This window comes from Podarcis vaucheri (assembly GCF_965113315.1).
Source record: "Podarcis vaucheri genome assembly, chromosome: 11".
In the NCBI taxonomy this organism is placed as follows: Eukaryota; Metazoa; Chordata; class Lepidosauria; order Squamata; family Lacertidae; genus Podarcis; species Podarcis vaucheri.
In genome coordinates, this window is record NC_138749.1 from 43,993,908 (window position 1) to 44,021,190 (window position 27,283).

General features: G+C 42.0%; 1 protein-coding gene and 1 long non-coding RNA gene across 4 annotated transcripts in view; one reads left to right on the forward strand and one right to left on the reverse strand.

Moving 5' to 3' along the window:
- LOC309514509 overlaps positions 1-27,283 on the forward strand; it is a 266,727-nt gene that overhangs the window by 112,590 nt on the left and 126,854 nt on the right. The window lies entirely within an intron of this gene.
- EPB41L4A (erythrocyte membrane protein band 4.1 like 4A) overlaps positions 1-27,283 on the reverse strand; it is a 111,376-nt gene that overhangs the window by 4,552 nt on the left and 79,541 nt on the right. For all 3 annotated transcript variants that reach the window (XR_014211984.1, XM_082191577.1, XM_082191578.1), the window contains exons 14-20: positions 22,322-22,400; positions 20,181-20,264; positions 17,867-17,980; positions 17,352-17,429; positions 14,454-14,573; positions 7,981-8,028; positions 7,809-7,877 (exon numbers count right to left, since the gene is read on the reverse strand). Coding sequence is in view for 2 of the 3 variants with exons in the window: in XM_082191577.1 (XP_082047703.1) it covers positions 7,809-7,877; positions 7,981-8,028; positions 14,454-14,573; positions 17,352-17,429; positions 17,867-17,980; positions 20,181-20,264; positions 22,322-22,400 (592 nt within the window). In the remaining variant the exon portion in view is untranslated. The remainder of the gene's footprint in view (positions 1-7,808; positions 7,878-7,980; positions 8,029-14,453; positions 14,574-17,351; positions 17,430-17,866; positions 17,981-20,180; positions 20,265-22,321; positions 22,401-27,283) is intronic.

Consider the following 27,283-nt stretch of genomic DNA (forward strand, 5'->3'; position numbering starts at 1 on the left):
ATCGTAAACTGCACAGAGGTCTTTTGTTCCAGTAAGTGATATATAAATTTGGTTACATACAAATGTAAATTTTTCAAAATGCCATCGTGATGGATTATGGATTACTATGCACCTGGAATCAGAGCGGATTTAAGGCAGCTACTTAATGAATATTGTGTACACATGATCGCATATATTTTTTCCTTTGCGACAGACACAATCTCACTTGAAGGCCAGAGGCAAGTTATGATTCTCTCAGCCTCAATGTACTATGAAATGTAAGGTGATGGTGGTAAAACTGGGCTGCTTAGAAGGCAGCAAACTGGCAAGACAGACATATTAGGAAATCCATGGTATTAAAAATAATAATGTATGACTTGGCTAAGAAAATTTTGTGAGTGCAGGTGTTTTTGAGGAAGAGATTTATGTTCCGTGTCCTACCTGCAGAAGTTTACCACTGTTTGTTTATTTCATTCTCAGTGATGTGACAGAATTGCATTGTGATGTAAAACGTGATCCCACACTTGTCAGAAGCACTTGCTCGCATCTCTACATGGAAGTCCCAAATGGGCTAATTACGAGAACGAAACGGCTGTTTGATCTGAAAGGAGCAAATGTGCTCTGGCAACTGATGACTGTGTGCCGAGGAAGAAGGGTCAAGCGGGTCAACCAGTCACTTTAGGGGATCAGAGGAAGAGTAAATATTAAAGGGAGAGTTTATAAGTGAAGGTAGCTTGGGCTGAATTTCCCCCAAAGCTGCTCTAGATTTTCAGCATTATTGAGGACTTCCGGTTCGGCGCCAGCGCTAATGGCTGCTCCCTCTCCGAGCTCCGGAGAGAGGACGGCTCTGCGAGTTCGGGTCTGACCCGCTACGGCAAGCGGGGGACCCCTAAAATCACAGGAACGGAGCCTGTGAACAAGGAGATTCGGTGGGCACCTGAAGCGCCCCCCTTTACCGCAGAAAGAGCCTTTTTAAAGGCTCCGGAACGACAACGGGGAGCGCGGTGCTGAGAATCGCTACCCAGCCCGCAGGGTGAAGCCGCGTCGCCATTAGTGGAGAGCGCCGATTCCTTCCTGAATAATTTGGACAAAAAAGACCCGTGAGTAAGATTGAACCTCTATTCGTGTCAAAACTACTTGAAATTAAGCTGAAAACGGGAAAGGCAAAAATTAAGGAAGTCTGCCTTCCCCCGACTGCATGACAATTAAAGCAACGAAAGTTACTAAGCTGCATCCGTATGGGATATTGTTTTTAACTGCTTGAATCCGACATCTGGACTTTGACTATCCCCTCTAGCTTGCAGGGCAGAGGGGAGGAAAAAGCGACTTCATAAGCTGCATGATCAATTTAAAGGAAAAGGAAATTCTCTGCAGCCTCCAACCTGGCACAAACTGCTTATAAAACAAAGGAACACTGAACTGACTCTAGATTCCTGTGAAAGTAACAAAGTGGAAGTCTTACTGCTTACTTGATACAAAGTTTTGGGACTCTGTGGCTACAATATATCAGGGAAGGCTGGGACTGTATCTATTGGGAAAGTGTTGCAATATACATATAGAAGCCTCCTGATATACTTGCTTTTTAAATACTCTTTGTCTTTGTTTGTGGACATTTTGATTTGCTCCCTCTAGAGGGTAAATTAAAAGTTGCTATACCTTGGGACAGTGGAATTTTCCTTTAGGAGAAGACTCCCGTGGGAAACGACCTTGGGATATGAGTGGCCCAGCAGACGAGATAAGCACGAGAGCCAAGACAAGGCAACATCAACAACAGCTACAGCAACAAAAGAAAAGAGGCTCGATCTCAGGCATAACCCCTACAGTGACAACAGGACAAGAAAAAGGTACAGCAGTCTCCATGGATGCAGTGTCGCAAGCCCTTCTTAAGATAAACCAATCTCTGGAGAATCTAACAAAGCAGACGGCAGAAAATACCAAGAAATTGACAGAGAATTCACAGAAATTGACAGATTTAACAACAAGACTTGATCTGAATACAGAATCTATAAACAGGCTTACGCAAGAAAATTCCGCCACACGTCAAATTGCGGAGGAAGCCAGAACTATTGCTGGAGAGACCCAAGAAAAATTAGAACCGATTGCCAGGAAGGTCTATGACCACGACGCAACTCTGGCATTGTGGGAACTACAAAGAAAAGAAAGGAATTTGAAATTACGATCAATTCCAGAGGACGAAGGAGATAATCTTACGGACTTCTTAACGCAAGAGTTTGCTGACGCCTGGGAAGATCTAGAGGAAGACGAATTTAAAATTACAACAGCATTTAGACTGGGCAAAAAACAGAACAGAAAGGCACCGAGAGACTGTTTGATTACCTTGAGATCGAAGGAGGAAAGAGACAAAATTTTAAGACTGCATTTTGAAAAAGCCTTACAAATCGGGAACTCACCGATACAGATCTTTAAAGATATTCCTAAACACATTCTGGACTTGAGAGCTTCTTATAAGGATTTGGTCTACCTGCTGAAGAAGAACACCATTCTCTTCAGGTGGGAATTTCCACAGGGATTGTCTTTTGATTACAGGGGGAAGAAGGTGAAAATAAAGACGATACAGGATAAAGACAGGTTCCTGCAAAGAAATCAAGAAGACTTACAGAAAGGAACTGTAGACCCAATTGCTGAGCAAAAGAGTGTAATAGACATCTTGAACCTCTCGTTTGGACAGAACCTTCCACCACCAACAGAGGAGGAACAACAATTGGGAGCTGTTGGAGGAATACCAGAAAAATAACAAGATGGCCCTGCAATTCCTTAGTTGGAATTGTAATGGGATGAACATGCCTTTGAAGAGACGACAAGTATTCCATATTTTGTACAGAGAACAACTGGACTTGATTTGCTTACAGGAAACTCATATAACTAGAGCTCACAGGAGACTGCTTATAAATAAAAGATTGGGACAAGAATTTATTTCGTCGGACAAAGTGAAAAAAAGAGGAGTTGTGATTTATGTAAAAGAGAAGTGGGCCCCAAAAATGATGTTCAAGGATGAACAAGGAAGATATTTAGCGGTGGAGATACAGGTACAAGGAGAAAAATTTTTGATAATTGGGATCTATGCACCAAATGAAGGTAAAGCAGAATTCTTCAAAAAACTTCATGAAACCTTGATGGACTATTTGGAATATAATATGATAATCATGGGAGATATGAATGGCGTAGTCTCTACAAACATGGACAAGACACAAAGATTGACACTTACTAAAGAAGGGAGACTCCCGAAGACCTTCTTTGAAATGACTGAAAATATGGACTTAATAGACATCTGGAGAACAAGGAACCCTCTTGAAAGAGAGGGAACCTTTTTCTCCCAAGCAAAGATGACCTGGACCAGAATCGACCAAATATGGGTTACTAGTGGAATGGCTCCGAAGATTAAGAAGGTAGAAATCTGCCCAAAAACCTGCTCCGACCATAACGCCGTGAAGATGGAAATGAAATTTACAACAACTGGTCAGTTTAGATGGAGAATGAATGACACCCTGTTTCGAGATAGAGAGATCCACAAGAAGGCCCAAAAAACTCTAAAGGACTATTTTGAAATTAATCTAAAGGGCGATGTGGAAAAAAGAGTGATCTGGGACGCAAGTAAAGCTGTGATGCGAGGATTTTTGATTCAACAAAACTCAATAAAGAAGAGAAAGCAGAATGAGAAAAAGGAAAAACTTTTGGAAAAGATAAAAGAAGGAGAGAAAAAATTAAGATCAAAACCAAAGTCCCAGGAGATTTTAAGGGAGATTAAGTTATATCAAACACAATATATGGAATTGATGAACCAAGAGATAGAGTGGAAAATAAAGCAAATGAAACAAAAGACATTTGAGTCGGCAGACAAATGTGGTAAACTTTTGGCATGGCAACTAAAGAAAAGACAGAAATTAAATACAGTTACAAGTTTAGAAGTGGACGGAAAGACTATATCTAAACCCAACGAGATAAGAAATTGTTTTGTGAGCTATTTTAAAAAACTTTATTCTCAAGGACTACAAAATGAAGAGGACATAGATAAATTCCTTAATAAATTTGGATTACAGAAAATCTCTCATCAAAGCAAGATGGATCTAAACCAGAGAATTACAGAACAAGAGATAGAGGGTGCCATTCAGGACATGCAATTGGGCAAATCTCCAGGGCCAGACGGACTGACTTCCAGATATTACAAATCTTTAAAGGAATGGCTGATACAACCGTTAAAGGACGTCTGTAACGAGATCTTAGAGGGAAAAAGGGCACCCGAATCGTGGAAAGAAGCATATATTTCACTCATACCAAAGACAGAGACCGAAAAGACTCAACTGAAGAACTACCGCCCAATTTCGTTACTCAATGTGGATTACAAAATTTTTGCAGACATTTTAGCAAAAAGATTCAAAAGAGTACTGATGGAGAAGATTCACAGAGACCAAGCAGGCTTTCTCCCAAAGAGACACCTCTCAGACAATGTTAGGAATATAATAGACATTTTGGAAAAGTTAGAGGTGAACATAAATACTAAGGTAGTTTTGATATTTGTGGATGCGGAGAAAGCCTTTGACAATATTTCTTGGAGTTTTATGAAAAAGAATCTTCATGGGATGGGGGTAGGACAAGGATTTGAGAATGGTATGGGTGCAATATATTCCGAACAAAAAGCTAAGTTGATTGTAAACAATGTAATAACTGAGGAACTTAAGATAGAAAAAGGAACACGACAGGGGTGCCCAATTTCTCCATTGCTTTTTATTTCGGTCCTGGAGGTGTTGCTGAACATGATTAGAGAGGACCAGCAAGTTAAAGGTGTAAAGGTCGGAGCCAAACATTATAAGTTAAGAGCGTTTGCAGATGACTTGGTATTGACCTTGCAAGAGCCAAACACTAGTACAAAAAGAGTGTTGGAAATAATCCAACAATTTGGACAGGTAGCTGGATTTAAATTGAATAAACAAAAAACTAAAGTCTTAGGGAAAAATCTAACAGACATGGAGAAGAATAAGTTTCAAGAAGAGACAGGTTTGATGGTGGTTAAGAAGGTGAAATATCTAGGGGTTAATTTAACATCTAAAAACTTGAATTTGTATAAGGATAACTATGAAAAATGTTGGTCAGAAATTAAAAAAGATCTAGAAATATGGTCAAATTTGAGATTGTCAATGTTAGGCCGAATTGCAGTGATTAAGATGAATGTATTGCCTAGAATGTTATTCTTATTTCAAACTTTGCAGATTATTGACAAGATGGACTGTTTCAAGAGGTGGCAGAAAGACATTGCGAAATTTGTCTGGCAGGGCAAAAAGCCCAGAATAAAATATAAAATACTAACAGATGCAAAAGAAAGAGGGGGATTTGCCCTGCCGGACTTAAAATTGTACTATGAAGCAGCAGCATTCTGCTGGCTAAAAGAATGGATGCTCCTCGAGAATACAGATATCTTGGACTTAGAAGGTTTCAATAATGCATTTGGTTGGCATGCATATCTATGGTATGACAAAATTAAAGTGCATAGTGCCTTTAAAAATCATATTGTTAGGAAAGCGCTGTTTAATGTTTGGATGAGATATAAAGATCTGTTGGAAAACAAAACCCCTAGATGGTTGTCACCTTTAGAGGCTAAGGCACACAAGAAAGTCAATATGGAGGTCGGATGGCCAAAGTATTGTGAGATTTTAGAACAGGATGGAGAGAAATTGAAATTAAAGAGCCATGAAAAACTAAAACCCAAAGTACAAGATTGGCTCCACTATTATCAAATAATGGAGGTTTTTAAACAAGACAGGAAAATTGGCTTCCAGGTGGAAAAATCAAAACTTGAGACAGAACTGTTAGAACCCAATACTAAAAATTTGTCAAGAATGTATAACCTGCTGTTGAAATGGAATACACAAGATGAAACAGTCAAATCAGCTATGATTAAGTGGGCACAGGACATTGGTCATAATATTATGTCTGCTGACTGGGAAAGGTTGTGGAACACCGGTATTAAATTTACGGCATGTAATGCCTTAAAGGAAAACGTGATGAAAATGATCTATAGGTGGTACATGACCCCAGTTAAGCTAGCAAAAATTTACCATTTGCCTGATAACAAATGTTGGAAATGTAAGGAAACTGAAGGTACTTTTTATCATCTTTGGTGGACATGCCCGAAGATTAAGGCTTTCTGGGAAATGATATATAATGAAATGAAAAAGGTATTTAAATATACCTTCCTTAAGAAACCAGAGGCCTTTCTCTTGGGCATTGTCGGCCAATTGGTGCCAAAGAAGGATAGAACTTTTTTCATGTATGCAACAACAGCAGCAAGAATACTGATCGCAAAGTATTGGAAGACACAAGATCTACCCACCTTGGAAGAATGGCAGATGAAAGTGATTGACTATATGACATTGGCGGAAATGACGAGCAGAATCCGTGACCAGGGAAAGGAGACTGCGGAAGAAGACTGGAAGAAATTTAAGATTTACCTTAAGGACTATTATAAACTTGATGAATCTTAGAATGTCGAGATTTTACAGAGAGAAAGGGTTGCAGCAATATAAGATTAGATCAAGAAAGGACTATGATGAATTAGGACGGGAAAAAACATTTACAAGTTGCTATAAAAATTTGGACATGAGGATGCAGAAAGGGGAGGTATGGGGAAGTCCGAGGAAAGAAGTTTATGAAAGGACATTATGAAATTATACTTGTTTGTTTGTCTTTTGTTTTTTTTTTAATGTTTGTTTGTTATAAAAACTTTTGTAAAACCAATAAAAATCTTTTAAAAAAAAAATAGATTTTCAGCATTATTCTGTGTGCTGTTCAGCAAACTTGACGGGAGCATAGGGGATGCCACTGAGAGCCAAACTAGACAAGATGATGTAAGTTCTCTGTGTAAATCCAGGTTGGTCCCAACTGCACAAGGTGGGGAGGGTGGTGGGTTTTGATGTAAACAGCACAAGGTCTGTAATGGGTAAGGAATGTGAAACCCCTTTGCTCTGTCTGTTGTTTATCTTGTTATGGTCTGCTCCCTAAGGTGATTTTCTTTCAAAGTGATATGTGGGTAAACCATATGCAGAGCAAGTCTGCCCCTGTGGCCTGACAGATGTGGAAACCGTCTCTCATGTCTTGCTATGATGTCGTTTTTATGAGGATATACGCTCAGTCTTTATCACCCCTGTTATACAGAAAATTCCAAGTGGGTCTGAACCTCAGTGCTTAAAATCCCTGATAGAGGAGAAGGATCCAGAGATCACGCTAAGGGTGGCCAAATTTTGCACGGCTGCCATAAAACTCAGGGAACAAGTTGTGCTATTACAAAGACTAAGGCCTCAGATGCAAACTCTAGTTAATAATATTTTAGAGACTAAGACCTAAACCACATTTATAATGGCTGTCATATTCCTATTGTTTATTGTTATGTTTGATAGTTAATTCGGACTTAATTCTGCTGTGTTTTGTGTTCGCTTGGTACAGTATGTGAATCTGGTCTGGGACCATAATAAATTTCATTTCATTTCATTCAAAGTGAGGCTCACTTCTGCCATTAAGGCTTACTAGGGGGTGGAATTTGTGAGGGAGTGGCAGACTGCAGAGAACTAAGCTACAAGTGGAGGAGCGTTCTTAAAAGTACAATTTATTGGCAACACAACACATATACGCCTGGCTGAAATGAAATGGAGCTCAGAGATTCACTTCTGTTTAAGGTCTGAGCGATGTTCACAGTGGATTGTGCCTCATTATTTAAGACAGAACTTTGCAGCTCTCTCCAATCTTGCATGATTCTTTCCAATACAAATCTCAGAGTTCTCTAGGAGTTCTCTGTTCTCTAGGAGAAAAACACAACTTACTCTATTTTAGTATATGGAATCTCTCTTAATTGTTCTTCAGACATGCCAGATGGGTCCACAAGCTCCTTTCTAGAAAAGGATTGCACACAAAAAATAAGTTATACAACCACATGCATAAAAATAGATCTGTATTTTTCTATGGAAGCTTCCCCACCCCTGCAGACATACTTACTGAATGTGTTTCCACAATTCTTCCTTTGCTTGCACGTCTGGACTTCTCCTACATAAATGCAAACAGAAATATGTCATTTCATCAAATGCATAATCCTAGAGCAAAGACAAAACCCTGAACTAAGAATAGTGATGCAACTAGCTAACATTTTTGCAGAGAATTAAGCTTTATGTTTTCATGACATGGGGTGGTGTTCAGAGTACACCCACTGAAATTAACAAACACGACTAAGCTTGATCCATTAATTTCAGTGGGTTAACTCTGAGTAAAACCTAGCTGAATATGGAAATGTCCTATTCTGACTAAGTAGTTTGAGTCTGAACCACAGTTTGTCTTTGGACTCACAGCTGTCCATGGAGGCACAGGTTAATTCTGTGTCCAGGGCAGCTGTCTACCAGGCTAAGACCCTACCTGCCCGCGGACTGTCTTGCCAGAGTGGTGCATGCTCTAGTTATCTCCCGCTTGGACTACTGCAATGCGCTCTACGTGGGGCTACCTTTGAAGGTGACCCGGAAACTGCAATTAATTCAGAATGCGGCAGCTAGACTGGTGACTGGGAGTGGCCGCCGGGACCACATAACACCGGTTCTGAGAGATCTGCATTGGCTCCCAGTACGTTTCCGAGCACAATTCAAAGTGTTGGTGCTGACCTTTAAAGCCCTAAATGGCCTCGGTCCTGTATACCTGAAGGAACGTCTCCACCCCCATCGTTCAGCCCGGACACTGAGATCCAGTTCCGAGGGCCTTCTGGCGGTTCCCTCACTGCGGGAAGCCAAGTTACAGGGAACCAGGCAGAGGGCCTTCTCAGTAGTGGCGCCCTCTCTGTGGAACGCCCTCCCACCAGATGTCAAAGCAATAAACAACTATTTTACTTTTAAAAGTCATCTGAAGGCAGCCCTCTTTAGGGAAGTTTTTAATGTTTGAAGCTGTACTGTTTTTAATATTCAGTTGGAAGCCGCCCAGAGTGGCTGGGGAAACCCAGCCAGATGGGCGGGGTATAAATAATAAATTATTATTATTATTATTATTATTATTATTATTATTCCTCCAGGCAACTGTTTGACTAAACTGCTCATAAAAATGGAACCACTTCAGCTTTGTTTTCCCCTCCTATGTTCTATTAGCTGGAAAACAAATGGGTTTTTTTTGGAGAGCAGGGTTAATGGTGATATCTCAGCTGACAGTCAACTAAAGTGTGCATGTGCATCTGTTGTAATAATACCACCTTCATACAAAGACTACCCAGCACAAGAAACTGATGCCCCAATTTCTCACTCTTTTTACCCCAAGGCTGTCAATGCCATGGATTATTTTAATGCTGTTTGTGTCTTTCACCTTTCTTCTCCTCCTCATTCATTTCCCCCTCCCAGTGCCTTTGCCTTCCCTAAGGCAGAAGCCTGATGCATTACTTAACACTGGGGGAAGGGTTAATAGTACCTTCCAGCCCTGAATGTTGAATTGCTTTATTCTTCCTTTTGGTCCCATTCATGCAAAGCAGCAGCAGCAGCAGCTGTGTACTCTGCACATATCCCGAGGGACTGGCAATCCCTTCTGAATCTATAATACTCAAGGCTCCAGGGAATGTGCATAAGCAATCCATGATTCACTGGGAAGGGGGAGCGAGTGGCTTTGATAATGTTTATGCCCCAGCTACCATGGTGAGGGAATGCCCTGAGGCTCAGTGTGCTTGGCATGCTCACAGACCATGCTATCCACTAGATTATGTGATATTGGTACTTCATGAAAAATGAAACTGATTCAGGTGGGCCCTTCTACTGACAGCAGCCATAGGGATAAGAGCAGAGGTGCCAAAATGGCGCCCACTAGTTGTTGGCAATTTCAAATTCCCCCAACCACAGCCAGCGTGGCCAAGGGACAGGGATGATAGGGGCTGAAATCCAAAATCTGGAGGGCATTATAGGTTGTAAGAAAGACACGGGGGTGGGATGAACTTCAGCTTTTGATTATTCTAAGGAGGTTCATCACATTCATCTGCACTCAGTGGCTTAAATGCAATGATGATGATCATTATAGAATAAGTCATTCTTCACTCCACTAAATAAGCTTACATGTGTCTCTGCAATGTAGCCGGTTCTTCTTTCATAATAAATGGGCTGTTTAGTTCTGCTACTTTTACAGTGAAACCATATTAAGAAATCTGTATTTGGACACAGTGGTGATACTGCATGCATGCTATAAGCCCCACCTTCCCTTTCAAACCACCTTTATGTGAGTGAAAAGAAAAGATGGTTAAGTCTGTCCTTATGTTTTAGGAAAACTGGGCTTTGCTGCATGTTAGCATGCTACCAGCGGCAATAATACGCATAGACACATGATAAGGATGTAGCAGAATGGAGGCAAGGTTTTACGCGACATGTCCTGCATAGTATAAAATATTGCCATTAAGCCTCCACTGAAAAACAGAATGTAGCTGCTCTCCAGTTCCTAATGGCCTGTTCTTAGCAAGGGATGAGGAACCTGTTGCTGGACTGCAACTCCCATCATTCTTGATTAGTGGCCATGCTGGCTAGGGTTGATGGGAGCTGAGTCAAGTCCAACAACTTCTGGAGGGTGGCAGGTTCTCCATCCCCACCAAGACAGCTGTTGCAAAGGGAGCAAGCAACAGATGACTGGGACCAGGATCTCATTCCAGCCACATTGCTAGTACAGCAGCACCAATCAGCATGCTTGCATACATCACTCCTTTCTCCTTTAATGTGTACAGGTAAAGGTAAAGGTACCCCTGCCCGTACAGGCCAGTCGTGTCCGACTCTAGGGTTGTACGCCCATCTCACTTAAGAGGCCGGGGGCCAGCGCTGTCCAGAGACACTTCCGGGTCACGTGGCCAGCGTGACAAAGCTGCATCTGGCGAGCCAGCGCAGTGCATGGAAACGCCGTTTACCTTCCCGCCAGTAAGCGGTCCCTATTTATCTACTTGCACCCGGGGGTGCTTTCGAACGGCTAGGTTGGCAGGTGCTGGGACCGAAAGACGGGAGTGCACCCCGCCGCGGGGATTCGAACCACCGACCTTTCAATCGGCAAGTCCTAGGCGCTGAGGCTTTTACCTACAGTGCCACCCGTGTCCCAATAATGTATACAAGGAGTAGCTCAAATGAACAGTAGGCTTGCTTAGGGAGTATTCAGGCACTCAAAGACATTTGTGCATAAACCTAAAACCCTAGATGGCCTGAACTGGCACAAAACTAGTACACTATACTCATAATTGTGATTTTTTGGGTCTGGTTGACTTTGCTCGACTTGCAATGCCCTTTTAGCTTCAGTAACAGCTGAAGAATCCCACTAGGATCAGAGCTGATATGAGGGAGCTTCCATCAAACCCCAAAGCAGCCCTGCACAACTTATGACTCAAAATTCCAAAGTGCACAATGCTTGTACAGCAAACCATCAGTGGCTCAGTGAACTTCACAGTTTTCTGCCTGCCCAGGACTATAAAGTCATGAGCGAAATACTCAACTACATGGCTGGTGGTCTGTATTCAGCATGGGGAGCTGAAAGTTGTGCAAGCCTGCAGTTCTAAAAGAAATCTGTGGTGCACTGGAATTTAATCAGGAGAGAGGTATGCGTGTGGCTTTTTATTTTCATTTTATTTATTTTTTAAAAGAAACTTTAACCAGCTCCTATATGCTGGTTGTCTGTATTACCTTTTTTTTTTTTTTTTTTTGCTTGCATTTCCACCTTTATTAATAATTCAACAAGAATTTATGATTTGCAACCAGGCAACGTTTTGTGCTTTTAACTATGGATTTTTTTTTACAGCTATTCTTAATTCTAAAAAGCCCTTTGGCAACACAGATGTTTTGCTTGAACTCTTAGAAACGATCCCCACAGCACTAGAACATTGAGCTTTTTATGTTCGCTGTTGTCGTAAAAAGAAACTTCTTTTCACCTTTCTCACCCCGTCCCCAGACAAAACACAACACACGCATCCCAAACACAAACCCACACACCCACACCAGATCAGTAATATCCCTTATTAAGCCAATTAAAATCAGATGACCAGGTATATTCAAGCATTTAAAAAGTTAACCCTGACTCTCTTAAAATGCATCTAAAACTTAAGTGTTTAAATGACGCTAAAGACAGCTTTCATTGTCAGAGTGATAGCAGGTGTCTCTTTCAAATGTATTTCGTGCAGCAGGGCAAGAGAAACTACAGGAAAGATTTTCATTTTGGTCACTCTGCTGTACCAAAACAGGCACGAAGCAATGCTGGTTGGCTGTTGCAGGTGGGGCTTGAGGGGGCCTTTGACACACTTACCCCCCCTCATCCATCACTAACGACAGGCTGCTGGTCTCCAGCCCTTAAGAGTCTGCAAGCGTAGCACAGAGGGTGCACTATTACTGCTAAGTGTGTGGTTTTACAGATCAAGGCCAATGGGCATTAATCTATGTCAGTGTCAGACAATCATTTTCTATGGCATAACTCCACAAACCTGGATGGGATTAGTTTAGGCGGGGTTTCCCAAACTTGGGCCTCTAGCTGGGGGTTTTTTTGGGACTACAACTCCCATCATCCCTAGCTAGCAGGACCAGTGGTCAGGGATGATGGGAATTGCAGTCCACAAACAGCTTGGAAACCCAAGTTTGGGAAACCCTGGTTTAGAGCATGGGTGGGGGAATCATTGGGCTTCCAGCTGATGTTGAGACTTCGTCTCCAAGTAGCAGGGATGATGAGACCTATAGTTCATCAACATCTGGAAGACCAGAGGCTTCTGACTTACATTGGTGAAACTGTTCATTAGCAGAGCAAATGCTCTCCATGTCTAAAGTCCCAGATTCAGTCCCTGGCATCTCCAATTAAAAAGGATTCAGGACAGAAAATACCCCTGCAAGAAGCCATGGACAGCAGCTTTCTTACTCCCTATATAGTCGTTTCATTCATTGTACCACTTTGTAATGCTTTTTCCTATTGCATTACATTTTTTTCAGTCAAAGAAAAAGCCTGGAAAACTAGTCAGTTATCAGGCTGTCAAATTATAAACTCATTTATAATATTCAAATTGACCACAAGAGGGAGCCTGTGCCGGCTCGTTTAAGTAACAAGTTCATCCAACAAAATTAAGTGGAAAGTTAAATCAAAAACAAAAAAACCTTCCTGCGGAACAGCAGTTCTGAGGCAGAGCAGGTTTTTCTCAAAATGTACAAGACTTGGTATACTTAATTATTCTGAAAATCTGAAGCACTCTAGTCTTGCAGTACAAAGGAATGTCCCCCACTTTGATTTATGCTCTCTCTCAATACAAATGAGATGGTTTGCAAATGCCATTTAAATTATGCCTGCATGTGTATTGAGTTAAGGCAGCATTTCTGTGCCATCTTCAAGATGCCAATACATACTTTTAACACAGTTATTGATCTGATTCTCACAGTTTCCTCCCAGAAGTATTTCATTAGTAGAAAGGGCTGTCTTGTAGGAAATTTACATAAAGTCATGTGCTGAGTTCTTAAACAATTACTATAGTCATGGATATAAACTATAAGTCATGCAATCTATTTTTGGAAATGTATCTAAAGTAGGTGGGGCAATTTGGGGGTCTTTCTGAGCCAGAATTCAACAACTCCCTAAGGTTATGTTTTCCACCCACGACCCTGGAACTGTTCAGCATATTTTTTTCAAACTCCTATCAGTCTTGTTTCATTTTTTCCCATAGAACCAATATCTAAGATTCACAAAGCGTGTTTATCTAATCACACTTACATGGCAAACATGAATCAGATAGGAAAAATACACAAGAACACTCTCCACATTTTTAAATATGCCAGTTTTTAAAAATCAGTGTACAATTTGGAATGGGTAATCTGTACATTCAGCAAACTGTGTAGCAATTGTTAAAAATTCAGCATGAAAATGATGCTTAAAAATAGTGGCAGGTTTTGTAGATAATAGGAGTCTAGGACATTTTTGAGATTTCCAAAATAACACACTCTGATTCTTTTTCAAAGAGTGCCATGTATTACAACATAAAAATAAGTAATCTATAAACCTTTGGAACGAGATATAGTAAGTGAGAAACTAAGCAACTGAAGTCTGGTTGCTTCCCCAGGAAAATAAAAAGTGGAACACTGACTGATTTTAGCCTCTGTCTTGTGACTCATTTCATTTTGGCCAGAATTGTACCTGCAATGAGAGTTAATAGGTCTAACATATTTGTTCTGAATTGATTGTATTATGCAGCTGACAGTATTTAAATTCATTTCCACTATAGATCTCTCTTCCTCCGCTCTGCAGACTCTATGCTAGATTTTGAAACTGCCATTTGTCATTAGGCAGGAACTGCATGAATGAACGTAAAACACGTACGTATCTGTATGTATACATTTCTCTCGCTTGGAGGATAGATAATAAAATATGTAGCTTTCACGTATGCAAAAGTAGAGAGCTGTAAAAACCTTGTTAGAAGTCATTGTTTTAGATGTATTATAACAATACAATAACAAGCGGGATTAACGTACGATCGAGATCTGTGCCTGGATCGCCGGTGGTTGGGATCAGATTGGTTCTTCTCTTTTTGCCGCCTCTGCACTGCTTCCCACTGGGGACCTGAATCAACCATGTCATTCTCCTGCCGTACCCTGAGGAAAGAGTGAATATCTGATGGATCAGCGTTTTAGTGATTTTTCACCACTTTCTGCGAAAGTACATTCAGCTTCAGCTTTGTGAAAATGTTTTTCATGCATGCAGGTGAGAGAAAGAACATTATGAGGCATAATCCAGTCCAGGTTGTAACTCCCATTGATTTCAGTGGGAGATATCACATGCATAACAACATTTTAAAAAATCTGCCTTAGAGTTGGTCAGACTATTTATCTAGTATGCTATTTTCTACTCTGACTGGTAGTTCCCAGTGCCCCAGAAATAAGGTAACAGACAAGACCTACATTGATTTGATTTCTCTGTCATATATGCATACATGTGTACACACAATCATATTCATGCTGTTTAACTTGCCGCTATCACCGAAGTTAAAGTTAATGCAAGCATTTCAGCTTGCCAGACATAACAATCCCTTCTCTCTTCCTGTTCTGAGGGTTCTGAAATTTTTTTTTGGGGGGGGGCAAGGGAAGCACAAAAGAGACTGGGGAAGCCTTCTGCTAATGGAAGTTGTTGCATGGACTTCTACTAGTGGGGCTCAGTAAATATTGCATGTCGCAATTTTCTGTACAACTAAAAGCATATTTTTCATTCGCAGCTTTTGTGAAAAGCCCTATGCTCTTGCCTTGTGGAATGACAAGGTTGCTAGACTGGCACCTTGCTCATAAGCAGCTCAGCCCGTAATGGATGGGCTGGATTTGGGTACAGGTAGTGTCACGCCCATGCACGGGGTGGGGTGCAGCTGAGTACACTTGCCCTAGGCCTCAGAGGGCTCAGGTGGCTGAAGGGCCTCATCAGGGGCCTGCCGTGCTTACGCTGTCATGCTGTCAGGAGCTGGAGTCAGGCATAGTAATAATAATAATAATAATAATTTATTATTTATACCCCGCCCATCTGGCTGGGCCTCCCCAGCCACTCTGGGCGGCTTCCATAAAAACCAAAAATACAATAAAATATCACACGTTAAAAACTTCCCTGCCTTAAGATGTCTCCTGAATGTCAGGTAGTTGTTTATCGCCTTGACATCTGCTGGAAGGGTGTTCCACAGGGCGGGCGCCACTACCGATAAGGCCCTCTGCCTGGTTCCCTGTAGCTTTGCTTCTCGCAATGAGGGAACCGCCAGAAGGCCCTCGGCGCTGGACCTCAGCGTCCGGGCATAGGTCAGCAATAAAACAATAAAGCACCCAATGTCCATGAAGTCAACTATTTATTCAAAGAAACTAAAACGGGGCAGGTCTAATGATCACAGCAACTCTTCCCAGTGGATCTTGCCCCAATGAAGCAGCTGCAAGGACTGAAGGTCCCACCTTCCCACTGCTCTCTAAGGCTCCTCCCCTGGTTCCTTCTCCAGCAGTCTTAGGCTCCTTTGTCTTGTCTCTTGTTGCTCCTCCCTCTTCATTCCTCTTTGTGTTCTGGGAGTCCATGGGGGAGGAGAGGTGGTCGCAGCAGGAGGGGGAAAACTCCCTGGCTTCTTCAGCAGCCTTCCTCCACTCTGTCTCTTGGCTAGAGACTCCGCTTCAGCCTCGGAGTCTGAACTGTTCTCTACCCCCTCCTCTTCCTGCTCATTAAACCCTGTTGCCTCTTCAGCTTCTGACACCTTCTCCTCCCAGTCTGCCCTCTCTTCTCCTTCTGATCACTTATCGTCATCCCACCACCAATCCCCTTGGGGGATCCCCAGCTGGTGTCTCCCAACAGTCCTCTACATCCAGCCAGTTCATGACACATGCCAAGAACTGTATTCTAACAAGACTCCTGACCCGGGCGTCAGACAAGCTCTGCACAGGCCTGGGTGGTGCTGATGAGAGGCTGAAAGCTTTCAGACTCCTCCTGATGGCTTATGAACCTAAAGGAAGCCACCATGCAAAAGGAATAAAGGCCAAGACTGCCTCTTGAGTGAGGACAAAGGAGAATGGTAGGCTGTGTTAGCCACTGTTCCCCTATGCTGAGCAAGCCGCCTCTGGTCTACCAGGAAGACAGGAAAGGATGTGAGGCCGGTGCTGTCCAATGCTCTGAGGGGTTTAGGACCTAGAAACTGTGACACCCCAATATTCCATGTTTATTTGTGAAATATTAAAGTACCGAAAGGGCAGGAGTAAGAAATCCAGTTTTCACTAACAGTGACAAGGGGGAAAACCTGCTTCTACAAATTGATTAGCAAGGCAAAAACGATCCACATAGATTTATATTTAAACAAAGTGTGCCCTAAGTTAGACCAGTGGTTTTCAACCAGTGTGCCATGGCACCATGGAGTGCCTTGAATCACCATGGGGTGCCATGGGCAACACTGGCCTCTGCCCCTCTTTCCTTCCCTCCCTCCTCTGATGCCCTCTCGCATCTCTTCCTCCCAAAGGCTTGCACATCTGTTTGTTGCAGCAGCCCTGGCTACCAGCTCCACAGGCAAATGGTGCCTCTGGGGCTGGCCAGGGGGTGCTTCCCAGGACCCTGTGGGGCAGTGGGAGGAGGCATCTCTCTTTGGGGAGGGGAGGGCAACCCAGAGACCAGGGCAGCAGCAGTGTTGGCCAGAAGACTCCCAAGGAGAGGGGAGAGGATACTGAGGGAACACTCCCCAAGGGAGGGTATTTAAAAGGGGGTGAGGAGCTGCTGCCTCTGTAGGCAAGGGGTGACATAAATGGGCTCTTGAGCCCCACAGGGATGCTGCAGAAAGAATGTAGTTGGTCAAGGGAGCTGTGGAAACAAAATGGTTGAAAACCACTAAGTTATACAATTTGTTTCGAGTGCTGGCACCATTTCTTATTCACCTATGTCTCTTCTTCCGATGTTCTCTGTTTGAATTTTCTGATTCACTACCACTGCTGGTATTGCAACGGGACCGTGATCTAGAAAGGAGGCAGGCAGAACAATGCTCAGAAAACAATTAAACTTGTCTCATATTATTAAATTACAACAGAAAACAATGGGAACATTTTGCTACAGAATAATAGACAAATTCTCACTGTTGCATCAGTCCTGCTATGATAAATATTATGTTGTCCCAGTTCCACTATCCTTTTGCTGATGCACAAGGAGCTGTATCAACAGGCTTGGGAGAAGCTCGAGCTTTACAGAAGTACAACAACAAAATACTGGGATGGGGAAACCAAAAATAGCTCAATGGCTATTGAGCATGCTCAGTAGCTGTGGAATGTTCACTGCTCATTGGAAAAGATAAATGGAGCAGAATGCCCTGCTGGTTGGCAAGAACCCTGAATGTCAGCACCTCCTGCTAGGAAGAGAGGGTGCACTGGAACATTTTATTGAAGACTCAAACTCTCACCTTCGTCTAAGTGGCACTCCAGGCTCATTTTCACTCCCTCCTGAAGGATGTCTTCTTCGTGAATTAGGGAATTTTGGAGATCTGTTGCGGTCACTGGGAGAATTATAAAGCCCACTAGGGTCAAAGAAGAGTGAAAGTCAACAGATGAACCCCCTTGATTTTCACAGCAAGTATTGCAAGGACAGACTCTCATTTATTTATATTATTACTTTGATAGTGAAGGCAAATGTTGGCATTTTCTACATTTATGCACATGTCATTTTAACAGGTACATAGGTAAGATTTGGCCAAGCTAAGATGAAATATATTATGGCCTTTTCGGAATAAATTAAATATATTATTCTGAACTCTGCAAGTAAAGAACAGTTGTATAGAAATGAATGTTTATGAGACACTAAACGTATTTCCACTGATGCAATTGATTGAATTAGTCATAAAGCAGAATGGGGGGGGCGCATTATTCATTCATAGGAGGATTTTTGCACACACACAAAAGTCTTCAACTACACCATTTCCTTATAATATTACTGAAAACAAGTCCTGCACTGCCCATTGAAGTCAAAAGATGTAAAGAACCCTGTTAGGAACAGAATTACAGCCTTATTATCTGCATATATCATCTTCTCCACAAATATCGTTCATTAATATTCATTAAGAAATACCTAATGCCCCATAATTCCTAATGATATTAATGAATCACCAAGTATTCACAGTTCATTTACATGAAAAATATGCAAGTGGGGACATGACATAACACTTGGATCACCTAGAGTTATTTTTTTCTGGCATCAGCCTAATGGCTTCAAGTATGTGTACTGAAGTTTTGCCTCTCGGTCAATAATGCAAAAACATACATTTACTGGGCTTTATATTCTGAGCAACTGAAATGTGTTTGCGTAATACAATCTGTAGATCTTTCTACAGACATAAATACTTGTTTACATGAATATGTACCCTGTATATGAAATGAATCGTGTCACATATTTTCACCAGGAAAATACAGTGGTGCCTCGCAAGACGAAAAGAATCCGTTCTGTGATTCTCTCCGTCTAGCGGTTTTTTCGTCTTGCGAAGCAAGCCCATTGACGGATTAGCGGATTAGCGCTATTAGCGTCTTTTAGCGGCTTATCAGCTTATCGGATCAGCTGATAAGCGGCTTAGCGGCTTAGCGGCTTAGAAAAAGGGGGGAACCCGCAGGAACTCGCAATACATTTTCGTCTTGCGATGCAAGCCCATAGGAGATTCGTTTTGCGAAGCACCTCCAAAACGGAAAACTCTTTCATCTAGCGAGTTTTCCGTCTTGTGAGGCATTCGTCTTGCGGGGCACCACTGTATCCGAAGCACTCCTATTTTAAAAAGAGCTAAACATGGTGGGAAGGAGCAAAGGGATGGGTCTGCACTGTCACCATCACCCATTGTGAACAGCATGTTCCTACACATATTTGTGTTCAACCCTTACATAATATGGAAGCGCACATGGGTACACCTGAAGCATTTTTGCACCTGCACCCACAAAGCCTCCATCTCTGCCCTCTCCATACAGCTACCCAGAGGTGGTTGAGGGAAAGGAACAGAGATAAGGAAACACTACACCAGTGTGGTGTAGTGGTTAAGAGCGGTAGGCTCGTAATCTGGTGAACCGGGTTTGCGTCTCCGCTCCTCCACATGCAGCTGCTGGTGATCTTGGGCCAGTCACACTTCTCTGAAGTCTCTCAACCCCACTCACCTCACAGAGTGTTTGATGTGTGGGAGGAAGGGAAAAGGAGATTGTTAGCCTCTTTGAGACTCCTTAGGGTAGTGATAAAGCGGGATATCAAATTCAAACTCTTCTTTATCCTTCCCCACCAACAAACATACACCTATCCCTGGGAACTCCACATAGACACATGGGAATCCATTTTCCTATGCCAACCCCGCCCCTTCTTTCTCCTCCCCCCCCCTCAACTCTCCATCTACAGGGACAGCAGTGTCAAAGAAAAAGGAAGAGCTGCTGGCAGCTGCCCTTAAGGTGGAGATTAAGGTGAATGTGGGCAAGCACACTCCAACCTCTCATTTATCAGTACTTAGCAGGCAATGCCTAGGACTAGGAATTGGTTTCATACCCATACACATTTCGGATGGAAGGACAGGTCACCTCTACCATTGGCAGCAGAAGCTTCTCCTGCTTACCCAACACTCTTGTTTTTGTCCTATTTTCAGCACAGCCTGAATGTGTTCGGATGTCAAAAGCGGTACACTCACAGGTTTTTAAAATGTATATACTTTGCTTAGCATAGATCATATCCTCTTTCCGAGGCATCATACTACTGCTTACCTCTGTGGGAAGTTTTCTTCCCATGGTGCACTGGTTTTGCTTCTTTGGGTTTCTGGGCTGCTTTCATTTCTTAATTTTTTGAAACTAATAAAGTATAGAAAAATAAATCCCTTAAGAGGATCAAATCATAGAAATGAAGGAATACAAAGGTGTGTTAAAACTTTCTAAAATTTCTTTCTACAGGTTTTGCTAAAAAGTGGGCATGCACACAAAAGCTTATACCCAGAACAAACTTAGTTGGTCTCTAAGGTGCTACTGGAAAATTTCTTTATATATTGGTTTCAAATTTGATTACCTAAAGGACCAACTTCCTCTGTATAATCCTGCCCCCAAACTGAGAAGTTTCAGAGAGTCTTTTGTGTGGCAGTCTCCCTTGCTCAGGGACGTCCTTCCCTGAGAGATCCATATGGGAGCCGGTAAACGCTTTCATTTTTAATCAGGATTTTGAGCCTGCCTAGATATTTTGGCTGCTGCGAGCTATGTTGTTTGCTACACGTTGTCCACCTTGTTCATACAGTTTAAAATAAAAGAAAGGCAAATTATAATTCCCATCGTGTCCTGATGTCTGTTTTTATGAAGATTCTTTTCCTGAACATTGATATGCATAATGCTGTTATGTCTAAGGAAACTGTGTTTCTGCGTGTGTGTATGTGTACACGTCCAATATGGCTTTAAAGCAGAGTGAACTAATCCAGGATGTTGAATTGTTTGCATTAGATTTCTAAGCTATTTGTCATTTGTAGCAGACACACATTTCACAGCAGTAATGCTAAATCGCAGCAGCTCTCTAGATACGAGGATTATCTCCTGCCGAACACTTAAGAAGGGGATGAACTGGTTCAGATTTTTCAGAGAAGGCTTAGGATGTGAATTTCATGTGTGATCTCTGCTCCTTAATTTATAGTGTATACAGATAGATAATTGGTTCTTTTTTCGGCAATCAACAAGAGGTTAAGCTTTGATCACTGGGCTTACAAATTTAACTTGGGAAGGATTTCTAATGTGTTCTGTGAGAGTGATTATCAGACCTGGAACCAGGTTAGACTCTCTTAACCAAATTAGCTGAAAATGATAGACAAGGGCTCCTGAAGTCAGAGTCTCAACAGCAAAGCTTCAATACATTTTTTGCTTTTTTCACCCACCAAGGCAGGACTACTGAAGGAGCTGCAGTCTGAATCTCTGAGGCACCACCTAGGCAGCATTACAGGCCTCATTAGTTGATTCAGTACTTGGTCTGGTGGCCTAGGGAATCATCTGGCCCTACCATTAGGCAGATGGCGAAAGCTGTCCCAGGTAGCAGATTTTTTAGTTATCATTCAGCAACAATAAATTGTTATTTCAATTTACTACAATTATTATTATATGCTTAGAGGTGGGGAGCATAGTCTAAGCTTCCCGTCCAGAAGTAAGAAGGCCCAGACAGAATGACCTCTGGCTTCCCATCATTCCACACAGCAGCTGCTGTTTTGTAACCTGACAGACGGATAATGTCAGGGTGTGGCTTGGCCTCACAGGCCAAATTAGGGCCCCTGTTGGACCTAATCATGCCTGCAGGTTTCCTGTTGCTGAATTAGAGCTTCCATATAAGGAAAATGACCCTTCGCAACAGCAGCAATTGGTGATATCACCAAATACTACTGCTGTAAAGAGTCATTTGCATGCACAAGTTCTAATGGTGTTCAGCTGCTATTTAACCCCTTGCTTTCGATCCATGTCTATATATGCCACAAAAGCTTATACTGTGATAAAATGTGTTAGTCTTTAAAGTGTCACAAGACTCTTTGTTGTTTTATGTGAAATTCCGCGGTTGTGTTTATAAAGTTAGGCATGGCTACTTAATTATAATGCACCATTAAAATGCAAGCTTTTCAAAATAAACTCTCATTCATTTTTGCATCAAAATGCAAACATGCAGTTTACAGAAGTAGACTCTAGACTAATTATTTGCTTATGAGCATTGAATAAGTGCTTCGCTAATGCGGGTCTGGGACATAGATTTTCCAAATCCAAGAAGGCTAATAGCCTGGAACCAACCTCTGGTTCTTTCTGCCTTTACAAACTTATCGGCATTTCAAATACCTTGCTTCAAACTTTCTGATTCACTTTATGTCAAAATAAAGTAATAATTATAATATCACTACCTTTTTATTGGTGAGGGTGCAATAATTTTTGTAGTTCCTTCATTTTCTCCAGTTAAAGTGTGATTTGTACAATGTGATCCTGAAAGATAGGGAAAAAAGGATTTTTTACTAAATGGTTTTAGTGGTTCTCTTGGACTTTGCAGTACACTATGCACCTAGACTTTTGTTGGAGTACATCTTTAGTTTTTGAGATGATTGTGTCTGCGGGGAGGGTGGGAAAGCGAACTGAGAACTATGAGGGGAAAGTAGATATGAATGCATTATCATCAGTTTGCAAATAGCTCTGTAAAAACACAATTTGCAGAATTTGTCATATATTGGATCAGAAAGAGGTCCACTCAGTCTAAGCAGCAATCATAATAAACTGAATGTCTGTTTTATACAAAAGCATAGCTTTTCCAGTTGGACATAAGGTGCATTATTTTTATAATTAAAAAGTCCCGTGCCAGAAAACAGAAGTGTCAAATGGCAATCTTTTTGTCAGGCATAACGCTAAACACAAACTAACAAATGCATGGATCAGAGTTTTTATACTCTCCTTTTTAATTCCTTCTTCATTTTATTTTTATAGTGCTAGACTGTTCCATCTTGGTGGAATTCTGAAGTAGCGCTGAAGTTCCAATTCTTGCTCATAGTAGAAACATTACTGAGCAATGAGTAAGCTTTGGTTGCCTGTAAACATTAACCACTGTGGTCAAAGAACGACAATTTATTGACACTAACATAGACCTTCCCAACATGAATGCAAAGCATATTGGAAATCATGCTAGTTTTGTTAGTGGGATGTTAAGAAGGGATAATACCCCACTATAGAACATGTAACCTATATTTAGGATGTCCAAATCTTCAAATAAGCTTACAGGATCGAGTTGTTAGATGCATGTTTGAGCATTTCATTATACACCAACTAGATAAAATACTCTGTTATAAAAGCCTACTGTCATATGGCCTAATAAAATAAGTATATACTAAACACACAAATATAAAAAATATCAGGGGTATTACACGGCAATATCTGAAAATCTAAAAGATGTAATCTTATAACTAGTTTAACATATGCTCATACAATTTTTTATGCAAATCACATAATCCAACACTGTGCACATGAAGCCCTTAAAAATAATTAAAACCCCACCAATCAGCTAGCTGGCAGGGGCCTGGTTGTGGCATAGCCTGAAGCCACACCCCTGCTTCTCCCCCAAATGGCGTAGCAACAGATTAGTAACATTTTTGTTTTTTTATAATAATATTTATTGCTTTTACAACAATTTAGACACATACAAAAAACAAATAAAAAAGTACATTATAATACAAAAACACTACATAAAAATTAACAAAACAAAACAAAAACAATTTAAAAACACATCAAAAGAAAGAAAAAAAGGGGGGAAACTTCCAATATCTTATCTTTCTTTCACATATTTCCACGGCCTCCTCACACCTCCCCTTTTTGTATTCCACTTCTATTAATTATTTCAGCAATTCCTTACCATCTTCCCCTGTTTTCTATCCTATAATTATCTTAACACCTTTTAACCTTATTTTCCTTTAATACTCTATTAATCTATTTATACTTAATTCCTTATAACATTTCTACTGAAGCCATATAACTTCATTCCAACATTCTTCTAACATTCATTGATTTTACAATATTTCTATAAATAGTCTTTAAACTTTTCCCAGTCTTCTTCCACCGACTCTTCTCCCTGGTCTCGGATCTTGCCAGTCTTTTCCGCCAATTCCGTCTAGTCCATCAACTTCATCTGCCATTATCCAACACTTCAGTGCTTTTAAGAGACAGCCATTCTCTCAGCCAGCAAAAAGCAGATGATTCACAACAAAGTTTAGGTGTCTGGCAGGGCAGGTCCACCTCCTTCTTTAGCATCCGTCAATATCTTAAATTTTACTCAAGACTTCCTGCCCTGCCAAACAAATCCAGGAACATCCCTCTGCCACCTCCTGAAACAATCCCTCCCATCCAAAACTTGCACTGTTTGACACGAAAGCAACATCCCCGGCAACACAGCAACCCTCATCCCCACCACAACAGCTCAGCCCAACCATAACAACTTCAGATTCGACCATATTTCCCAGTCCCCCTTCTCTTCAATCCAACGTCCTTCACAGTTACCCTTAAATAAAGTCACATTTTTGGCGGTCCTACTGACCCCAAAAAACCTCTCTTTCTCAGAGGTTTTTCCTGTCTCCTCCTGAAGCTCTGTCAAACTTTCCTTTCCCAGTTCTGGTGGGGTTCTAATCCTCAAATTCATCTGTTTTTCTTTAAGTTCCATCATAACAAATGTCAGCTTATGTTGAATGGATGGGGCTCTCTCACACTCCAATTGTGTTGGTTTACATTCAGCAGCAAGGGTTTTCTCCCTGACTTCATCCGCAGTTTGCCGTATTAAAGTAGATTCTGGGTGGTTTCTGTGTTGGTGTTCACCTTTTGTCCCAGATTGTTTAAACTTTCTACAACTAAGTCGATTTTATTATTTGCAGCGTCCGCTTTCACATTCATCACTTCTGTTTTCTTGTGAAGCTGTTCCAGCGAGTCATTTATTTTCAATAATACGACCACTAAGGCCTCTTCTGTCAACATTTCATCTGTTCTTTCCTTTCCATTTACCATAACACTTAAGAAATTCAAGGTCAATCCCAGAGTCACACAGTTTTTATCTTGCAGCTGGAAACTCCCCTAGCCTAGCTCTTATAAAGTAACCAATTTCAGAAACTTCCACTAGGGGGAAACAGTTTCTATTTATAATAATCAACAATGTCACCTTTAAGCGCAACTCGTACAATCCAAAGTTAGTTTCAGTTTTCAGTTACTTTTTACTCCTTTTTAGAAGCAGCCGGAGACAGTAGAAACAATATATCTCTCTTATTTTGCTAACTGTCAAGGAACGTTCTAAGTGCTGTCAATGGACATTCCAAAATGTCAGTCCTACTAGCAGCCCATTTCCAGGGTCAGAGCGGCAGTATTTTAACTCTCTTTACTCTCTCCTGCAGGCATACTCAGTCCACAGCTCCCCCCCCCTTCTCCTGCCTCCAAGGGGGATTTTATACTCTTTGCCAATGGAAATTTAATCTTTTACAAATGGCTTTCCAAGACTTCAGCTTACAGACTCCTTGCCTCAGTCTATTTACAAATAGGGAAGGCGGACTTCCTGTTTTGAACCTCCCCGTTTCGATACCAAATTAAACGTTTAGAATCCGATTTTCCCGTATCAGCTCTACTCAAGGGTAATTACTTTGGAGTCAAATTGTCCACAGGAAAAAGTCAGTGCTCTCTGGCAACAGCTATGCGGCTTCGCTCTGTGGAAGAAGCAGACGATTCGAAGCACCGCGCCACTCACTCCACGTTGCTCCGGGTCCCCAAAACCGGGTTCCCCTGCGAGTAGGGGAGGCGCAAAAGGTGCCCGCCGAATCCCACGTTCACAGGCTTCTCCCACCTGTGATTTTTACAGGTCTCCACCTTCGCCGCGGCAGTACAGACCCAAATTCCCACGGGGCAAGTTCCTCCCGATCAGAGGAACTCCACCATTACCGGAGGCACCAACCCGGAAGTCCAGATTAGTAACATTTTTGAAAGTGTTTCATGCACAGAGCCCCAGCTGTTGAACAGGAGAGGTAGACTGCACATGCAATGCGTATCTGAATACATGATTCCCTATGTAGATGCATATATTGAAATTTCTATGCCAATTATCATTATAGCAGTACAATGAAAAACAACCCGCAGCAATCTAACCGTCGCAATAGCAGCAGTAAAGAAGATTGCAATAATCCAGTCCTGAGGTTACCAGAGCATGGAGCTCTGCAGTCAAGTTATCCCTGTCCAAACAGGGCCACAGTTGGCTTACCTGCTGAAGCTGGCAGAAGGCAGTGTTGGACACCAAGGCCACCATGCCTCATGTGACAGCAGTGGCTCCAGGAGGGCTCTCAAACTACGAACCTGCTCTTCTTAGGTAGCATGACCCCCATCTAGAGAAGGCTGCATACAACTCAGCCAGGAGCCTTAGAAATAAGAGGCTTGATTCACAGGCAACCAAACAGTTGTGGACTTTAATATATTGGGTTCTTGTTCTTGTTAGTCAACATGCTACTGCTCCTTTATGTAAAAAACCAAGCAGAATTCTGGGGGAAGAGAGGGAAGCTTAGACTTATGGGAGAGTTGAGTCCTCTTTTACGCCTATGTTAAACGGAAGGAAAAGTTCTGTCAGGAAATTAATTTGTTCACATCTTCCTTGACTGGAGTGTAACACATCCACCTCCATTTGTGAGGTGTATGTTCACACATGTGGATTTTATCTGGTTGTTTTTTCGCACCATCATTTTGGTATGCGACCGTCAGGTCAGTCAACCATATCAGGTTTTTTCATGAGTGCTGCAATGGTACGCCTTTACAAACACAATATTCCAGTAATATTCTCATCAGAACATTGAAAATCCATATTTAGCACTTGGAGGTTGTCAGGGAACTGACATCAGAGGGAAAGGAGGTGATAGGGCTCCCAGAGACTGGGAGAGACTCAACAGCCAAGGCAGGGACCAGCAGGGGGAGCGCGGGGTCTCTGGAGGAGGATCTCAGGGATACTGAGAGAGATGCAGCAGCGCAGGCAGGAAGCAGGGGGGAGAAAGGGGTGAGAGACACGTCCAGTGAAAATAGTGGGGAGGTGTCAGAAGCAATTGCAGGGAGACCCATGCTTCGTCGGAAGCTGTCACGTCGTGAGTCCAGGAGACGTGTTTCCGTTAAGGAACTTCTTTGTTGGAGGCGTTTCCGCAAACAGCCACTGTCGGACTCTAACAGTGACTAGAGCAGACATGTCTGAGGAGCTCTGTCACACACAGAGGTTTGTGGGGCCGCACAAACTCTGAAGGGGCACCATTTTAAGCACAAGCAGCTAATCATCCCCTAATAGCAGTCCGACAGTCTCTGTACGCTGCCTGTGCAGGAGAAAG